At 43.9% G+C, this 17,106-nt stretch overlaps 1 protein-coding gene across 6 annotated transcripts in view; it reads right to left on the bottom strand.

Moving 5' to 3' along the window:
* Positions 1–7,635, bottom strand: part of RGS7 (regulator of G protein signaling 7) — a 300,375-nt gene extending 292,740 nt beyond the window's left edge. For 3 of the 6 annotated variants that reach the window (XM_090263546.1, XM_090263549.1, XM_090263550.1), the window contains exons 1-2: positions 7,369–7,634; positions 6,258–6,383 (exon numbers count right to left, since the gene is read on the bottom strand). In XM_090263546.1, coding sequence (XP_090119672.1) covers positions 6,258–6,335 — 78 coding nt within the window. In that variant the 5' untranslated portion in view covers positions 6,336–6,383; positions 7,369–7,634. Of the gene's footprint in view, positions 1–6,257; positions 6,384–6,955; positions 7,244–7,368 lie in introns of those variants that run through there. The other 3 variants (XM_090263548.1, XM_090263551.1, XM_090263547.1) reach the window with 2 other exon arrangements.
* Between the last annotated feature and the right edge of the window lie 9,471 nt (positions 7,636–17,106).

The following is a 17,106-nucleotide window of genomic DNA, read 5'->3' as shown; positions in this document are numbered from 1 at the left end:
ACCACGTCCCTGTGGGCTTTGTTCTTTCCTTGTAACGCTCTGAGGCATAAGAAAGAGAAGCTAAAAAAAAAAGGATTCCTTTATACCCTAGTTTTAAATTCTCAACAAGGATTCCAACCACTTTAGACCCTTTTTACCCGGAAGCTTTTGCTGTTCCTTTGGTCTTCTTGGGAAACTGAATAATAGCTAAGATGCATCGCTAAGATGCCACAAAGCAGAGATGAGCTGAAATGCTTTCACCACCAGGTGGCAATTTTAATGGAGTAGGAAGCAAGTTCATGATTGCCTATTAGAGTTCCAATGCCCTGAGCCCTCTGTTAATTGAATAAGACACAAGACAAAGGGAATTTGTAAAAGAATAAGTTAAATTTGTATATTGCCTTGGCCAAATGGCAAAGAGAAGCAAGACTTTTTTCCCCTGAGGATCTGGGTACCCACTCTATCATTTACAATTATCTTATAATTAGATTGATATTTTGTAAAATAGAAGTCTGTAACCCTGACATTTAAATGCCTGCTTTTCACTGCTATAAAAGAGGGAGCAAAGACCAATTTTATGTGTCATTTGTTTTCCAAAAGCCTGTTTTCAAGGAGACAACATTGATTAACTCACTAGACCATCCAAATCCAAAATGTTTCCATATTCTCTGCAGTGGTCACATTCCGTCACCCACTCTGCCTAAAAATACCCCAATTTCCAGCATTCAGCAGAACCACCAAGGCTATTAGAAGGTAATAAAATCCCTAGATGGCTTCTCTTTTGTATATCCACACTCTCCTCTGATCAATTAGATTTGTGAAGGCTGGAGGTGAAAAGTGAAGGAAATAAAAATCAGGCCACAAATCCTCATCTTTCCCACAAAGAGCACTGACAAGCAGCACCTAGGGACGAAGAAGCTCAACCAGGGAAGGCTTTCCTGATTTGAACTCAAGTTAATTATTACCTCAAATTCATCATTAAGTTACTGCTCATAAAATGTCTCTGAGTGCTTCTCAGTAGAAGTATCATAGGTGATGGTCCTACTCTATCTCAAAGCACATGGCACTATTTGTGTCACTGAGGGAAAAACAGGTGTGCACTTGACTCAGATTCAGTTCATATCTACAGTAGAAAACATCCCTTAGCCCAGAAAGGTGCTCTTTCTTTTTTACAGTTTATTTTTTATTTTCTTTTATATTGATTTCAGGTGTAGAGCTTAGTGGTTAGACAATCGGACACTTTACATAGTGTCGCCCTCAATATTTCCAGTATTCTAACTGGCACGGAAACATGCTTTTAAATAATCTAATTTATAGAAGGCACTCCATTTTGGATTTTTTCAGAAATGGTAAGACGTTTCTCCTTCGCCTAATGCCTGCCTCCCAACCCAGGCCCTGATTCAGAAATGTGAAGGTTACTGGCTCAGGGCTTTGAGATGATCTCTTTGCAAACACCCCTTCCTTCTCTAATGGGAGGTTCTCTTGTTATCGCCTATAAGTATTGTTCACTCTACTAACACCCTAAACCCAGACAGATCAAAAGAACTAAGGCTCAAAATATCAAAGATTACTTGTAATGGTGTTTTAATTGGGGCACTATCAACACCCTCAAGGGTGACCAAATTGGATAATCCTAAAGAAGCCAAATGCACTGAATTCATGCAGAAAATGTCAGCTAACGCACCTCTAACAGACAAGTATTGTTTGCCATGCCTGCCATGCAATCTCTTCCAAAAAAGAAACAAGCCACTCCCCTTTCTTGCAGGTGTCTATTTTTACAGAACATACTGAGTTCAGAAATAGCCTTCAGACACAATGTCTAGGTCAAGTCAATCAGCAGAGGTGGTCTTCGTACTGCAGTGAGGGCTCTCATAGGACCTCCCTGGAAGAAAGGCCAGCGGTCCCCTCTTGTTCTTCAAAAACAGAGCAGTCTTAATCCTTAAAGACTAACCTCTGCCACCACCTATATATTGCAACATATGGGACCTCATGGCACATAGGGTACCAAGTTTAAAGGCACCTGTCTGAGTAACTGTACATAACAGATGCCCAAACAAGGCCAGTATCCACTCTCTTCCCCAAAAGACATTGTTTTCTCTTTTACAACTAAAATGAGTAGCATCTTAGGGAAAATTGTACCTTCACTCTTGGGTCTTTTTCTTTTTAATCCTTCCCCAGGGATATGCTTATTGATTTTAGAGAGAGGGAAAAGGAGAGAGAGAGGGAAAAAAACATTGATCAGTTGGTTGCCACTCATACATGCCCTGACCGGGGCCCGAACTCACAACCTAGGCATGTGCCCTGACCAGGAATCAAACCTGCAAACTTCCAGTCTATAGGACGACACTCCAACCAACTGAACCACATTCACCAGGGCCACTGTTGAGTCTGTTTTGATGAGAAAAAATAAAAAGGAAGAAACAGTGGAAGGACAGTGACTCAATGGAAGATGAAGAGAGAGGAGAGGAGAGTGAAGTGAAAGGAAACTGGGGGAAAGGGCAGGAGAGGTGACGGGCATAGTGAACTTCACAGGTCTGCTATTCCCAAAAACACATTCATTGCACTAACACGCAGAGTGAGGACAATATTTTCATTTTCTTTTCTGTCAGCTGGAGCATAAATGGTTGCTGCAATAATATCAGAAGTTATTGGTCATTGCAGGCATCCTTGCTAGTAAGAAGCCAGAATGCCAGCCAATCTAAAATATTGGCCTCAAGGTGCTCTAGATATTTTGCTTTTCAAATGCAGGAATGTCAGCTTTTGGACCAAAAGTGATGTATACTGTGTAGTGGGCAGCATATTGGCCTGACACTGAAGTTGGAATGTGTCTTTCTGAATCTTAAGTTCTTTACAGCAGATACCACCCCCAGAAATGAGGGTTTTGCCCAAAGCAGACCAGGAATGAGAGTAGTGTTGGAGCCCATAACCCAAGACACATCTTAGTTCTCATTTGGCACTTCTACAAAGGTTTCAGGAAGCTAGTCCAAATCCAACACAAGTTGGAGTTAGGTGGGTCTCTGATTAAGAAAATTAATTACAAAAAAAAAAAAAGTTAATTACTTCTAATTTTATTCTCATCAAGGCCCATCTGAAGGGAACCTGGAAGTGCCAGGGATAAAAGTGGTCGAGCCTCGTATTTTATGAACTTTTAAATAAGGTGTTCTCAAGCACAGAAAATGACATAATGACTCTAATGTGATCATTTGCTTATAAAAAAAGCAGCATTATCAATTTAAAAAATTGGTAAGGCAAATATTTTATCCATATGGATTCTTTAAAATATAACTTTGGCATCAGATGAAGCCTACAGAGATTTTTCCTATTGAAGTCAAAAAGCTACTGGCAAGCATCTGAGACCAACTTGCAGGTACCAACCCTGATGGTGAGGGAGCATCACTACTGCCTGTACCATTCACTATGGCGGCAGGATCATAGAGCTCGACCTATTGTACATTTTTTTCCTTAACATCAGTATAGAATTCTTCATGAAAAAAAAGATCCCTGAAATGTTCCCGTTATTTGAAAGAATTCCTGTAATCCCTATGATGATCATCAAAATGGAGAGAGACAACAGATGAACCAAAAAATTCAAGCCTCCCAGCTCTGGTCTCTGTATTCCACTTCGGTAACCACGCACGTCTATGCCTCACAGGAATACTCATAAGTGTCATTCACAGCCTACCGGGCTACAGTGGAAACAGCATTTACGTATCTTTAGTATGTAAGTCAGTCACCAGAATCCCAGCAGTAAACAAGAGGCTGCCTGGAGAGAAGGGGCGGGGGGGGGGGGGGTCGGTTTTAGCTCCAAAGGCACTTGCAAGAACTGTTTCAACAGGGAAGCAGAGGTGGGAAATTGGTGTGAATCAATAAAACAGCCATTTCTCTATCCCTTCTCTCGGCTGTTATTGAGCGATGTACGGTGGGACTGAAGTTCTTTTCTAAACCGTTGGTGGATTTCACGATTCATAAGCATTTTGTAACATAATGCTTAATCTTTCATTCAGCTGGAGGAGATGAGCTACCCTAATACATCCTCTCAGCCTAGACCCCTTCTCCAAATTAAAATTCGGCCTCTACTGAGAAAACATTAAATGTAAAGACCACATAAGATAGAAAGAAAAGAGAGACAAATGGTCACATGAAACCCATGATGTCGTGTTAAATGTGTACACAGACATGGACCATTTGACTTGGTAACTAGCAAATGATAACCAGGGGGCACTGTGTTTCTTTATATAAATTACCTGGTATTTATTGATACTGAAATAAGATATTTTTTCCATAACTGTTTATCAGGAAAATCTTTTCTAAAAATAAATTATATGTGGCATTAACCCTAAACAAATAGCTAATAAAAAGAGGTCACCATAAACAGCACAAGCAGGTCTCAGCTTACCCAGCAAAATAAAAGCACTTAAAAGAATGAGGTGCTGTATTCTCTCCCTGAAGTCATCAGAGTCTATTAATTTATAAGTAGCATTAATGCTTTACAATTTAGCTCAGATACAGTGAATAATCCAATAACTATTTCTAAAACTCATAGCCTTGTTTATAATTTATTTTCATGATAACTGACTAAATAAGACACATGAATTGATGTTATATTATTTCTATTTCTAATCAAGATAACTTAATTTAATCAATTCAGCCCCAATCTTATATGAAGAAACGGAGACAAAATGTAGTGTTTGACTTAGCTAACTACTGTCATTTTACATCCAAAAGTCCAAGTTTCTACATGGCACAGACCTAAAGATAGAATTAATAATTATCATATCTCCTATGTTATAAAATACAGAATCATACCAAACAATAAAAATCTTATAAATCATTTTAAAACACAAACCTGCCCCCATATAGTTCTCAGAACCAATTCTATATAGAATGGGCAAATATCCGGTTACTTCCATCACTACAGAAATACAATAGTAATAATTTAGGCTCAAGCTGATTATTTTCTTGCTTTATCCAATTGGGGTGCTCGAGGCTAAATAGGCAACTAATCTCTACTTTTTCTCTCCTATTATAATAGGACACATAAAATAGTACTCACGGGTACACAATATAGGACTGTCTGTAAGGCTACAGAGAACTACAGCTCACGTGGGGTCACTCTGCCTGTGCGTCCTCACACTAAAGCAATAGCAATATTCCCTCAAACACATATTCATCATCACCTTTGACTGATACGTGGAAGGAAAGTTTTGATTTAGTACCGGTCGAGGAAGCACCAAGCTTTTCATCTGTACATAGCTTTTCATCTTTATTCATAACTAGTCCTGATCCTGTAGCTGAAAGATCAATGCAAACTCATCCTGACTTTTCAATGAGCTCATGCTAATCAAAATCTTTAAAATTTTCTTGGTTTCAAGGTATGATTTCCTTTTAACTGTTGCTAATGTAAACCAAGGAAATCTTGCCCAATAAGCACTACAGATTCTATACTAAAGAAAAAAATCATCCCAGGATAAAACGCAATAGAAATGACTTGTACAAAAGTTAATGAAAGAATACAGCCTCCTTAATTTCAGTAATATTGTTGATTATCACCAGAGCGAAGTTACCTAAGCAACCACTCTGAAACATGCACAATATTCAAATACATGTTTATTATAGTTGTTCAATATCTAGACTTTGGCGGCTGATATCATTGTCACCAAATGCAGAAAGCCATCAGATCAGTTTGTGGCAAAAACAAACCAACCTCTGGAATATAAAGATTTATTTTTATTAGGCATATGGCACTATAAGATAAAGACCCATAAGCAAAAGATATAAAAATAATGCAAAGTAAAAAATAATTTAGGCTAAAACAAAGAAAAATTACAACCAGAATTATTTAGTTTGGAGTAAAACCATTAAACCATCCATACATCCACAGCCACATTCACACTTGCCACGGAACTGCAAAGTGGTCTATTTTCATTTCTAATGTTATCATTATAACCCAAATGCTTAGGGACAGTATAGTAAAAAGCTTCCAAAAGTTATTAAGGATGCTATAAAAACATGTGTGTAACAAACAAAATATGTGGGATGCTTAAATGTTCTGTGATTGCTGGCTACAGATGAAACTGTAAAAGCAGCCAGGAGACGTGTGAGGACAGAGTTGACTGTATCTCTCTACACACTTGAGAATATCAGATCACCCTCAAGTGCAGTCATTAGTGATCTGGAAATCCATAAGGCTGGAGAGCGGGCATATAATTTTATCGGAGGAAAAATTTCAAGGAAGTCAGAAGTTCCCCCTTCTTCCAAGAAAGTGAAGAATTTCTTACCTTTCTGTACACCAGCATGTTGGGTGATTCATCCGCCACTCCGTTGCTGGTCTGCCCATAACTATTCCCCTGGGCCATGTCACCCACGCTCGGTTCTCTCTGGGATGCAGGAACTCTCGGTCTGCGCTGCAAAGGGTTAGAGGGACTTCAGTGAGATGAGAGTGGTAGTGCTCAAGGGAGCTGACGCTCTGGATTCACCTTCACCGTCCACAGCGCCCACCCCACATGGAGCATGCGTACATGCTGGGGCTGGCTGCAAGAAGTGGCACCTGAATAGTTTGGTTGTTTAACTGAATTCACATCTACAGTAACGCCAGGGGACTGTAAGAAATGACCATCTTTTAGTTAAACTAGTCATTTGGCAGTGGCTTTCACTTGAATTGATTTTCTGGATACTTATTTTTAAAAGGGTTTGGTGCTCACCTGAAAAAACTCCCCACGGTCACCATTTCCATACCACAGAGAGTTTTCTCTCCCAGTACCTGCATGTCCACTTAGTATTTTCCCAAAAGGACGGAAAGGCGACACCTGGCGCAGGACACTTTTGTCCCAGGTATGTCTAGTTCCCCCACATGCAGGTGCGTGGCGATGCCCTTCCCCGGTACAGGTGTTTCCTCTTCAGCCTCCCGCGTCTCCCACCCACAGGCTGGGTAGCCTCAGCTACTTTCACCTGCCTGCGCTCCCAGCCACCCTCTCACCTCGCTGGGCTTCGGCAGTCAGGCTGTAGCCGTGCCCAGTCTCTGCAAGAAGGCATCAGAATCTACCCCGGCAACGAGAGCGGGTGGGAGTTCAACCCCACCTGAAGGCAGTCGGCGCGCGTACCAAGGGCAGCAACCTAACTGAGAAGCCTCAGAGCAGCCCGCAAACAGGAGGCAACAAGCAAGCCCCAGCGCCCCGGCTCGGCTCTCACAGCCGCACAAATGGCAGGCGAGCCTGTGCCCCGCGCCAGCCGCGGCCACAGGAACCCGGCGGCAGTTTCAGCACCGGGGACCGCGGCGAGCGCGGGGCTCCCGGGGGCGGCCGCGCGGCGCAGGGCGAGGGGTAGGTGCGGGGCGGGGGCCTGGAGGGCTGGGCTGGCGCTGCCTCCTCCCCTCCCCGCTCCCCTATTTACCTCCTCCGCCAAGGTCACGGCCCCGCCGCTTCTCCCTCCCCCGGCAGGCTTGAGTGCAGGCGGTGGCAGCTGGCGGCAAGCGGAGCAGCGAAGCAGGGCAGCTTCATCACACTCGGCAGATGCGGAATCCGCGCCGCCCCGGCTCCCGCCGCTTAGGCGACCGCCACCCTGGCCACCGCCGTGCGCAGGCGGCTCCTGCTGCCTGCGGCTCGCGACCGCTCCCCGCGGCCGCCGGGCTGGCTGCCTCCCGCCTCCGCTTCTCGTCCTGGGCGCTGGGACCAGCCGAGCGCGCGCGGGAGCCGAGATGCCCGGCCCGTGCGCGCGACTGGCAGGCGGGGGGAGGGGCGATCACGTGGGACCCGGGCGTCCGATGGTGCCGGCTCCTGGGGGCTCTGCGCGACGGGGCCGCCCCAGCCTCCCAGGCCTCCCCACCCTTCGCCCGTGGGGAGATCAGCCCGCGTTCTCGCGCACCCCGCCCGCCCCGGTGTGCGCGCCACTGAAGGCCTGGGGATCCGAACTTAACGTCCAGGGGCAGCCGAAAGGGAGGAAAGGCGAGCGATGGAGGTGGATGGATGGATGGATGGGTGAATGGATGGATGGATGGATGGATGGATGGATGGATGGATGGATGGATGGAGCCCCGTGCGGCCAGCTGGCTTCGTTCATCACGTGCCTGGTGACTCCGCTGACAGTACGAGGGAAGCAGTTGACCTGTTACCACTATGCTTAAATAACCAAGGTGGACAGATAGTGACATATCCTGGGAGTGAAAGAAAACGACCAGGACCAGATGAGTCGTTCAGCCCATTTGCCTGCGGCTTTCGCAGTTTTCTCCCAAGTTGGAGAAATGGGAACCCACTTGGAGGCTGCCAGCTTGAAGTGACACTCTTGCCACCCGTGAAATTGAAGGACTGCTTCCAATGCCTGGCTACTTGCTTTGACAGAAGCTGCTCGGAGGAATGTCCTCCCACCCACTACTTTCACGCGCAGGCAATGTTCCAAGAGCGCCTGGCCGCGGGTCCCCCAGAACTACTGCCCAAGTTGCCATCACTAGTTCTTCCGTAAGGATCAGAACGACACGAAGGAGAAACATCAGTGTTGCCCCCATTAGAGTGGAGAAGCTTGTGTCTGGCTTTCTGTTTTCCTTCCTCGGCTGTGGAGACGAGAGACAGAAGTTAATCAAGCCAGCCCGTTCTCAACGGCCTGGGTCTAAACAGAAGAGAACTTACCCTGGGCTGGACACCTATTCCAACCAAACCGGGCGCCCTGGACCACCGCACTTCCCCAGCCTCACGCAGGTCTTGCCAGGGTCACTCTAGGGACCAATATTTATTCCACCAATCTTCTGTTCTAAATACTAAGGCGAAGAAACTACGATCCCAAACTACGTTCCATACACCCGAGTGGTCTCCGGTCTCCCCCTCTTCCCCAATTCCCAGTGCGCTCTCTGGAAACTTTTATCTTTCAGCAAAATTGCCATTGCTTTCAACTCCTCTGAATATTTCCTTAACATTCTTGCTCTAGATGAAAACTACCTCTTCCCCTTCAGCTCCCCCCCCCCACCTTTCCCTCGGCTCTATCTACTCCTGAGAAGTCGATGTGAATTGGATTAAGAAATTTGGAAAGAAGAACTGGGCATGCTCACTCAGTTTGACTATTTCCTCTTAAAGAAGAATTGTTAAAGGAAGCAGGCTTTCTTCTTTGCATCCCTGGATAAAGGTTCTACCCCGTAGTGGTCCCACCCCAGCTCAGCACTAAGAGATCATTCCTATCAATAAGCAAATAAATAAATAAATAAATAAAAATGAAACCAACTTTATATATTTTTACGCATGGCCTGCAAAGAAACACCCTGCTGCCTAAGGCCCCATCCGTCCATCATACGGATATATCTACGTATAGATATTTTTTCACATATATGTGGACACTAAAGAACAATGTAAACACATAAACAAAACAGAAACGAACTCATAGGTACAGAGAACAGACTGATGGTTGCCAGAGGGGAGGGCAATTCGGGGGCTGGGTGAAAAAGATGAAAGGATTGAGAAGTACAAATCTGTGGGCACAGAATAGTCACAAAGGTGTACAGTACAGCATGGGGAAAATAGTAAGTAATATTATGATAACTATGTAAGGTGCCAGGTGGGTGCTGGAGGGTATCATTGGGGGCAGGGGGGCACCCTTTGTAAAATATGTGATTATCTAACCACTATGCTGTACACCTGCAACTAATACTAAATAACATTGAAAGTCAGCTGTAACTGAAAAATAAAATTAAAAAAAATCCTCTAAAGACACCATTGTCACTCAAAGTAAAAGATGCATTCAAAATGCCTCCCATGGCACCTGTTACCTCTCCTGGGCCTCTCTCTCCTTCTTACCCTCTCTGTTCCAGCCACACTGCTCTCCTTGTTTCTTTAAACACCCACACATGCGGCCACCTCAGGGCATTTGCACTGGCCGTTCCCGCTGCCATGAGCACTCTTCCCTCAGAGTTCACTCCCTTTCTTTCTTCGATTATTTACTCAAATGGCACCCTGTGCATTGCAGCCTTCTCTATACCTTGTTTAAAATCATGGAACCCTCCTCACTCCCATTCCTCTTTCCTTCTTCTGATTTATTTGCTCATCAGAGCATTGACCACTTTGTAACATACCAACCAAAGTACTTATTGACTAAGGATGTTGTCTGTCTCCTCTAGGAGAAATTTAAGTTCTGTGAGCTCAGTGATACTTCCTTCTCTGTTAACTGCGGTATCCCCGGGGTCTAAAACAGGATCTAACATATAAAGGCACCCCATAATTACTTGCTGATTCCTTGAGTAAATAAATCCATGAGCACGGCTCTGTTGGAACAACTAGGTGGAGTAGAACCCTGCAGTCAACAAGGTGGAGCAACACTGAATTAGCATCAAGTTTCACTGCAGATGGAAAGGATCAGCTCTTCAAATCTGCTTCCTATGTGTCATAAAGGGGAAGAATCACTTCTTTTCCCACCACACGCCCACTCCACAGAGGCATGCTTTGAGAATTAATTAAATGGTAGCATGGAGGAAGCATTTTGAATTTCAAAGAGAAAGCATTTTATTAATTTGAGGCTTTTATTGTGTGGAAGAATTGTCAGTGATACAGGGGCAAGTACAAAGACGAGGACAATATTAAAGGAATTACACTATATACAGTATTACATGGGCCTTTTACGACATAACTGACTTGAGATTGATATAAGCAGAGTGCAAGAAGCACACTAAGGGGTTTGAGAAAACTTATGCCAAGTGACAGATTTTTAAGAAACACCTTTTTATTTGTTGTCAATTCTCAATTATTTATAGCACAATACCCTCCTCATTAATGATCATTTTCCACTTTTAGCATCCCTTTGTCCATGTGATGACCATTTTCCTGTTGATTAGAACTCGCATATCAAAGTCAGAGGGCTGGCAAAGAAAAAAAAATGGAACAACAAAATTTTCTCCTCAGCAGGAGTTTATTCCTCGCTTCTTCATGTTGATATGTTTAAATTCTGACCTAGATTATTCCGAAACTGGCGCAATTTTTAAATGTTACACGCTTTTCACTAATTGGAGAGTTGGTTGAGCATATTATAAGTGAGATGCTATATAATGTTGGAAAGGAATACAGAAAGTGTTGGGACTGTCCCTGTCCTTTTGGCATGGTGGAACAGGACTAGAGGAAGCACCAGAGCATCTGAGTTTTACCCCTGACTCCACTGCTTAAAATCTAGGTCACATTGTGCAGTGACTTGGCCATCCTAAGCCTCAGTTTCCTTACTATAAGACAAAACTCATATCATTGCTTTGTCTTGCTCTAATGTGCAAATCTTTTTATTTTCAGGCAAATGAAGTCTTTGGAAAAACAGCCTAGTAGCAATCAGATTGACCATATCAAGAGAAGCAGTATTTCTGATGGTTAGATACCAGCAACAGCTATAGCTACAGTAATTGAAACAGTCCATTCAACAGGCAGTGTATGGTGTCTAGAATGTAGTGAACACCAGGTGACAGAATCAGAAGGTCACAACAAGAAATGAAAGGTGGTGCCCCTGTAGGAGGGCTAAGCATGGGAAGAACAGGTCATATAGGGACGTTTCAGCAGGTGGCAGAATGGATGTCAGGGTGGTTGGGGCAGAGTTCCAGCAGCTGGACAGGTATCAATCTGGTCATGATCTCAGAAGGTGGGAAAACACAGAGCAACTCACTTCCTATTTTGTTTCCAAATTCTTAGCCATGAACAGTCTTCAAATTGGAAATGAGAGAAGGCATGATTAGAATAATAAAATAATAATAATGGAAGGAGTAATCCTCAAAATAACCAGTGAAGAAACTGGGCTTCAGTGAAATAAACATATATTCTCAAGTTCACACAGCTCAGCTGAGCTAGAGCCAGGCCTTGCACCCCAGTCTTTAGATCCCAAATATGATGCTTCTCACATTATGTGATGTTGCCTTTAAGAGCCAGCTGAGACTCAGGATAAGGGAAGAAAGAGGGAACGGCCGTCAACTGTTTTCAAGAGTTTATCTCCAGAGTATGAGCACTTCCAGTCATTGACACTGAGAGAATTTGGAAATGAACTTATCAGGAACTTTTAGAGCACAGTAGAGAAAAGATGGCAGCAGAATCGAGCCAATTTATGAAAATAAGGGAGAAGATGGATGTAAAAACTGAATTGGTACCCAGAGCCTGTCCATGGGAAAGTTCAACATGTATATACTCAGTTTGTACAACATACAAGGTATCATGCTAGTAGCTGATGAATGGGCCTTTTCCAGGACAGAGTCTGGTGGAAGAGAGAGACAAGTAAATCACTGTAGTGCCACGTGTTCAGTGCACGTGACTGCAACATGTTAGAAAAGCAAAGAGATGAGAGTCAAGGACATTTTATCAGGTCTTTTAAAACTGGTAAGACTCTCCCAGATGGACATAGAGGAGGAACAGCCCAGCACATGGAATAACATGTGCTGAATCGCAGAAACATGAATCAGGCCTAATGTTTGATGAATAGCAAAGGTTTGGTATGGTTGGTTTCAAAGAAGAGTGACTTGGGTGGAAAGGAAGCTGGTTTATAAATTGGGGCCAGATTCTGAAGAACCTATAGCCCTTGCTGGGAAGTTTGGGCTTTAAGGATTCAGTAAGTGGGTTTTGAGAACTTAGAAAGTATTTTTTTGTTTGTTTGTTTAACTGAATGTATTGGGGTGACATTGGTTTGCAAAACCATACAGGTTTCTAGGGTACAACTCAACACAAGCTCATCTGTACATGGCCTCATGCGCCCCTCGCGCCAAGCAAATTCTCCCTCCGTCCCCGTTTCCGCCCTCTGCCCAACCCCATCTACCCCCGCCCTCCTTTTCTGTACCCCCCGCCATCACCACACTGGTGTCTGCATCCGTGTTTTCTGTATTTATGTTTTCGGTCAGTCCCTTCCCCTTCTCTCATCCAGTCCCCCACACCCCTTCCCACGTGACAGCCGTCAGTCCGTGATCCCGGGAAGCCAACTACACATCATGCAGACTAGCCTCACTTCCTCTGCGAGTATGGTCTCTATTCTGCCCAAGGAGGGTTATAAGAATGCAATGTATATTATTCGACAAGACAGCTGGCAGTTTCTTTTGTGACAGCTGATGGTACGGTGGAGGCTCGAACTGGATTCATAACAGACTGAATAAGGTCGGAAAAAAAGGAGCACTGATCAATGGCCCAGGGCCCACCAGAAAGGAGGGCTGCATAGGGAAGAGTCAGGGCTCTGACTGTAGAACTTCCCTGTTCTACCTGAGCTTGTGCACAAAGAGCCCACTTCTCTCCACTTCATAAATGGCCCAGAAACATGGAAAATAGCTAATGCACTGGGTACTAGCAGTGGGACCCAAGGAGATCAAGGTGGGCTGAAAAGATGGACTGAGCCCAGTCAGATGAAATTCAGCAAGGATCAACGTTAAGCCTTAGCTCTCGCTGAGAAAGTTGGATTAGCCCTAAGTACAGGATGAATAAAATATGACAGAACATCAGTTCACATAAAAGAGGCATTTGTGTTTTGTTTTATTTGTAGCTGAAAACACACTCAGTATTGTTCGGGGAAAAAAAAGCACACTTCCGCTAAAAATAGGTGATGCAATCTCAAGTCACATCGCTTAGAAAGACAGTGATGAAGAAATGTCGACCAAATGGATGGAAGTGGAGAAACTGGGCCTGTCACAGCGCTGTTCTCTGTGGACACATCTAGAATGTTCTGGATGCTGCCTACCAAAGACATAGACCTCCAGAATCAACCCTTTCTTTATGCTCTACTTTAAGATCCCTAAGCACAGAGATTTTGTCCTGTTTTCACTACTTACAGCAACCTACTGTGTACCCAGTACCTAGGATAGTGTCAAGCCTGAGGTATTCTTTGAAGGACTCAATAAACCAGGAGGAAAGTGTAAGGATGAGGAAGCTGCTCAAAGCCACTCCGATGACTGGAAGGAATAGATATTTTGACCATGAAAGAAAAGGGCCGGGTGATTTGTAATAATTACCTTAAAATGTTAAATGACTCTCATGGGGAAAAAGAATCAAACATAACTCTCAAGAACCAGACAAATTTAAATTTAATAAGTAGAAGTTTCAGGCACATAGATCTTGGCTCAGTACAAAGATGTACTTTCTAGCAATTAGAGCTTTTCAGAAGAGCCGTAATGAGAAGGTGAGTTGCTTGTGCCTGGTGGTGTGTAAGGCCATGCTGAATGACCCTGGTCTGAGAGGTTATTGAAGAGATTGTTGTTACATGGAGGATGCTGGTGGAGGTGACAAAAGTCACTGATCATCCATGTTTTTTGACTCCAAAATTAGATGACGTAGAAGGAATTCTTTGAACACATAATGCTACCATTATCCTATGAAGACTTAAAATTATTTTAATCTAAAGACAAGATTGACGTGAGATAATAAAAATGGCAGGTGAGTAAATACTGATGATGAGTTCTTTTGTTGAGTTCGTTTGGGGCTTCTGTGGTACCAAGAAAGACCCAATGGAGAAGAAAAGTCTTACTTAGCTTTGAACTTTGTGTGGAGAGGAAGGGGTGGACTGGTTGTTGCTGATGTGTAACTATGAGAGAAACCGAATACCCGGAAATAGTTATTACACATCGTCATAATGCTGATCTTCATTCACCACACAGGTGTCCTAAATGTGGCAGCTTATAGGTCTTCGGGAGATGCTGATTTTATCATGTTCAGGGTAAGAGGGCACCTGCTCACTGCAAGTCAAGACCTCACTTCGTAATTCTCTTATTCTCCTTTTCTTTGATTCTTCATCATCTCTACTTATATTTTCTATCTTTTCTAACTAACCAAGCATGAGCACTGCTGAATTTCTACCGACTCAACTTGTTTTCTAAAAGAATGAAATGGTCCAAGAAAAACCAAAGAGGAAGAGAAACTAAAAGACTTACTTAAATTGCTTAATGCACTTCTGTAATTTGTAGGAAAACATTTAGAAATTTGACCCTGTGCTAGTTAGTTACATCCATCAACTTTGAATATCATAGGAAGAATGATGCTGTCATGGAAGGGGCTATATAGCAAGCTACAAGACTTTAAACACCTGGATTAAATTTTCCTCTGAGCCATGTAAATTTTCCTCCTTCGGTAATTTAATCCCCTCCTCTGCAGCTTTTAATCTACTTAACACAGGGTGTTTCCAATTCTCCTTAAACATTAAATTCTTAGAAGGAATTATTTTTCTTTCTTATCAGGGCTTATTCCAGGGGTAATTTTTAAAGGTATGAACATCAATGTTATGTACCTTTGACTAATAGGGCCCGTTAAGTAAATATTTGCAAAACAAGGTTTTTCCAAGTTTCTCAGTGTAGCCACCCACCCCCCACCCCACAGAGCAGCAGGCCAGGACCCCCAAGCCATCTCTTCTGATCACTTGTAGCTCCCCAAACACCATAGCTCTCATCATGTATTTTTGCAAAACTCTCTGGAGTTCTTACAATCTGTCACAAGACGAGGAAGCCCAGGGAGCTGCTGGTCCCTCAGCGAGGGGCCCAGAATAAAAGACATGTGGGCAGATCTGGTTCAAACCGAGCCGAGTCCGGCTGGACGCAGCAGAGCCACAGCTGACCCACAGACCCAAGGGCAAAACTCTCTTGGTATAAGCCCCTGAGTTGTTTATTGTCACCGTAAAAGCCGCTAACCAGAAAAAGAGGAAGGTAAAATACATAAAGGTTATTTCCTTGCATATACATAAAATACATTTGCAAGGTGATACAAGAGTAGTAACAGGCTGACCGCGGGGAGGCAAATTGGGTGGTTGAATGGCGCAATAGCATGGAGGATAGCAGGCTATACGTGTTTCATTGTAAACTATGAGAATGAATTGCATATTCAGAACATTACATTAAAACCAGTCAGTTTCAGGAATTCTGCTGACTAATTCTGCTGATATAGGTTATATCAATTTGAATGACCCACAGCACATGGCAGAATCAATCCAAGAAGCTAACATAAGGAAAAAGCAATTGGCCTCTCCATGTCCTCTGCTCATCTTCTGATGACACCAGTCATTGCATTGGGGACTCACCCCACATCCGGGATGAGTCCAGCTTGAGCTCCTTAATTAATTATAACGACTTCAGAATGTGAAGTTCCCACTAGATGTGAGTTCCAGTGGAAACACTCTTCAACCCACTACACACCGGTGCTCCTCTGTGACACGAATGGTCATCTGCGGATCTGAGGAAGCAAGTTCCGGTCCTGCACCTGTCCCAAGGCCATCGGACATAATTACTGCATAGATGTTAAGAGTCCATCTGCTTAGATTCAAATCACATTGACTGTAGACAAATAAATTCTTTCTAAGCCTTGGCTTCCTCGGTACAAAAAGGAGAAACTAATACTCCCCTCCTAATGGGAAGTTCCCGGGGTTGCCGTGAGGATTAAATGAGGAAATCCCCATGGAACACTTAGCCCAGCAGGTGACCCTATAGCTAGGGTTCAATAAGTATTAGTTGTCATTAATCAAACTGCGTTCCGAAGCTTCGGAAGGTGCTGCATAATATACAAAACAATACTCAGGGGTCCCTACAGCTGTGTGGGCAGTGCCATGGGGCAGCTTGCTTGTTTTTCCCAACCAGGTCATTCATTCCTCCGACCTCAGTATGCAGAAAGGCCTGACCTCCGTGCAAATATTTTCAATGGGTTACTTTGTTGACTTCCACCTGATTCTCTGGATAGCGCCTGGCTTTTGGCAGTTGTCTGTGCTAGATTCGCATTTGTGCTAGGTTCCCATTTGGAGATTAAGCTCTAATACCCGGATTAAAGCAGAGATGAGCAGAAATGTGCAAAGACCCTCGAGGTAAAGAGCTCCAGGGCCTGGGCTTGAGAAGCTGGTGGCTCTTAGGAACCTCTCATAAATAATCTCTGAATTGAGTGGCTGGGTATTATCAGAAAGGCATCCATTCTGTAACCTCGGGAAATGCTATCAGGAAAGGGAGCTGAAATGGGGACCAGGAAGACAGAGGAACCCTAGGGGAGACCCCAGTGGTGGCAGCTATACAGTGTCTTAAGGAAAAACTTGGCGAGTCTCTGTGAAGAGGAGTTAAGGGGAACAGCATTTACTGAACCATGGCCTCGTGGCTGAAGCCGCTCTAGCCGATACTGACTGTCGGGCACTGCCCACATCCTCCTTTACAATGAAGCACGCATTCCACCCCTTGGGAGTATCAGCTCTCAGGCA

The sequence above is a fragment of the Furipterus horrens genome, unplaced genomic scaffold, assembly GCF_987537825.1.
Source record: "Furipterus horrens unplaced genomic scaffold, mFurHor1.1.pri manual_scaffold_15, whole genome shotgun sequence".
In the NCBI taxonomy this organism is placed as follows: domain Eukaryota; kingdom Metazoa; phylum Chordata; class Mammalia; order Chiroptera; family Furipteridae; genus Furipterus; species Furipterus horrens.
This window is presented reverse-complemented; position numbering and strand designations above follow the sequence as displayed.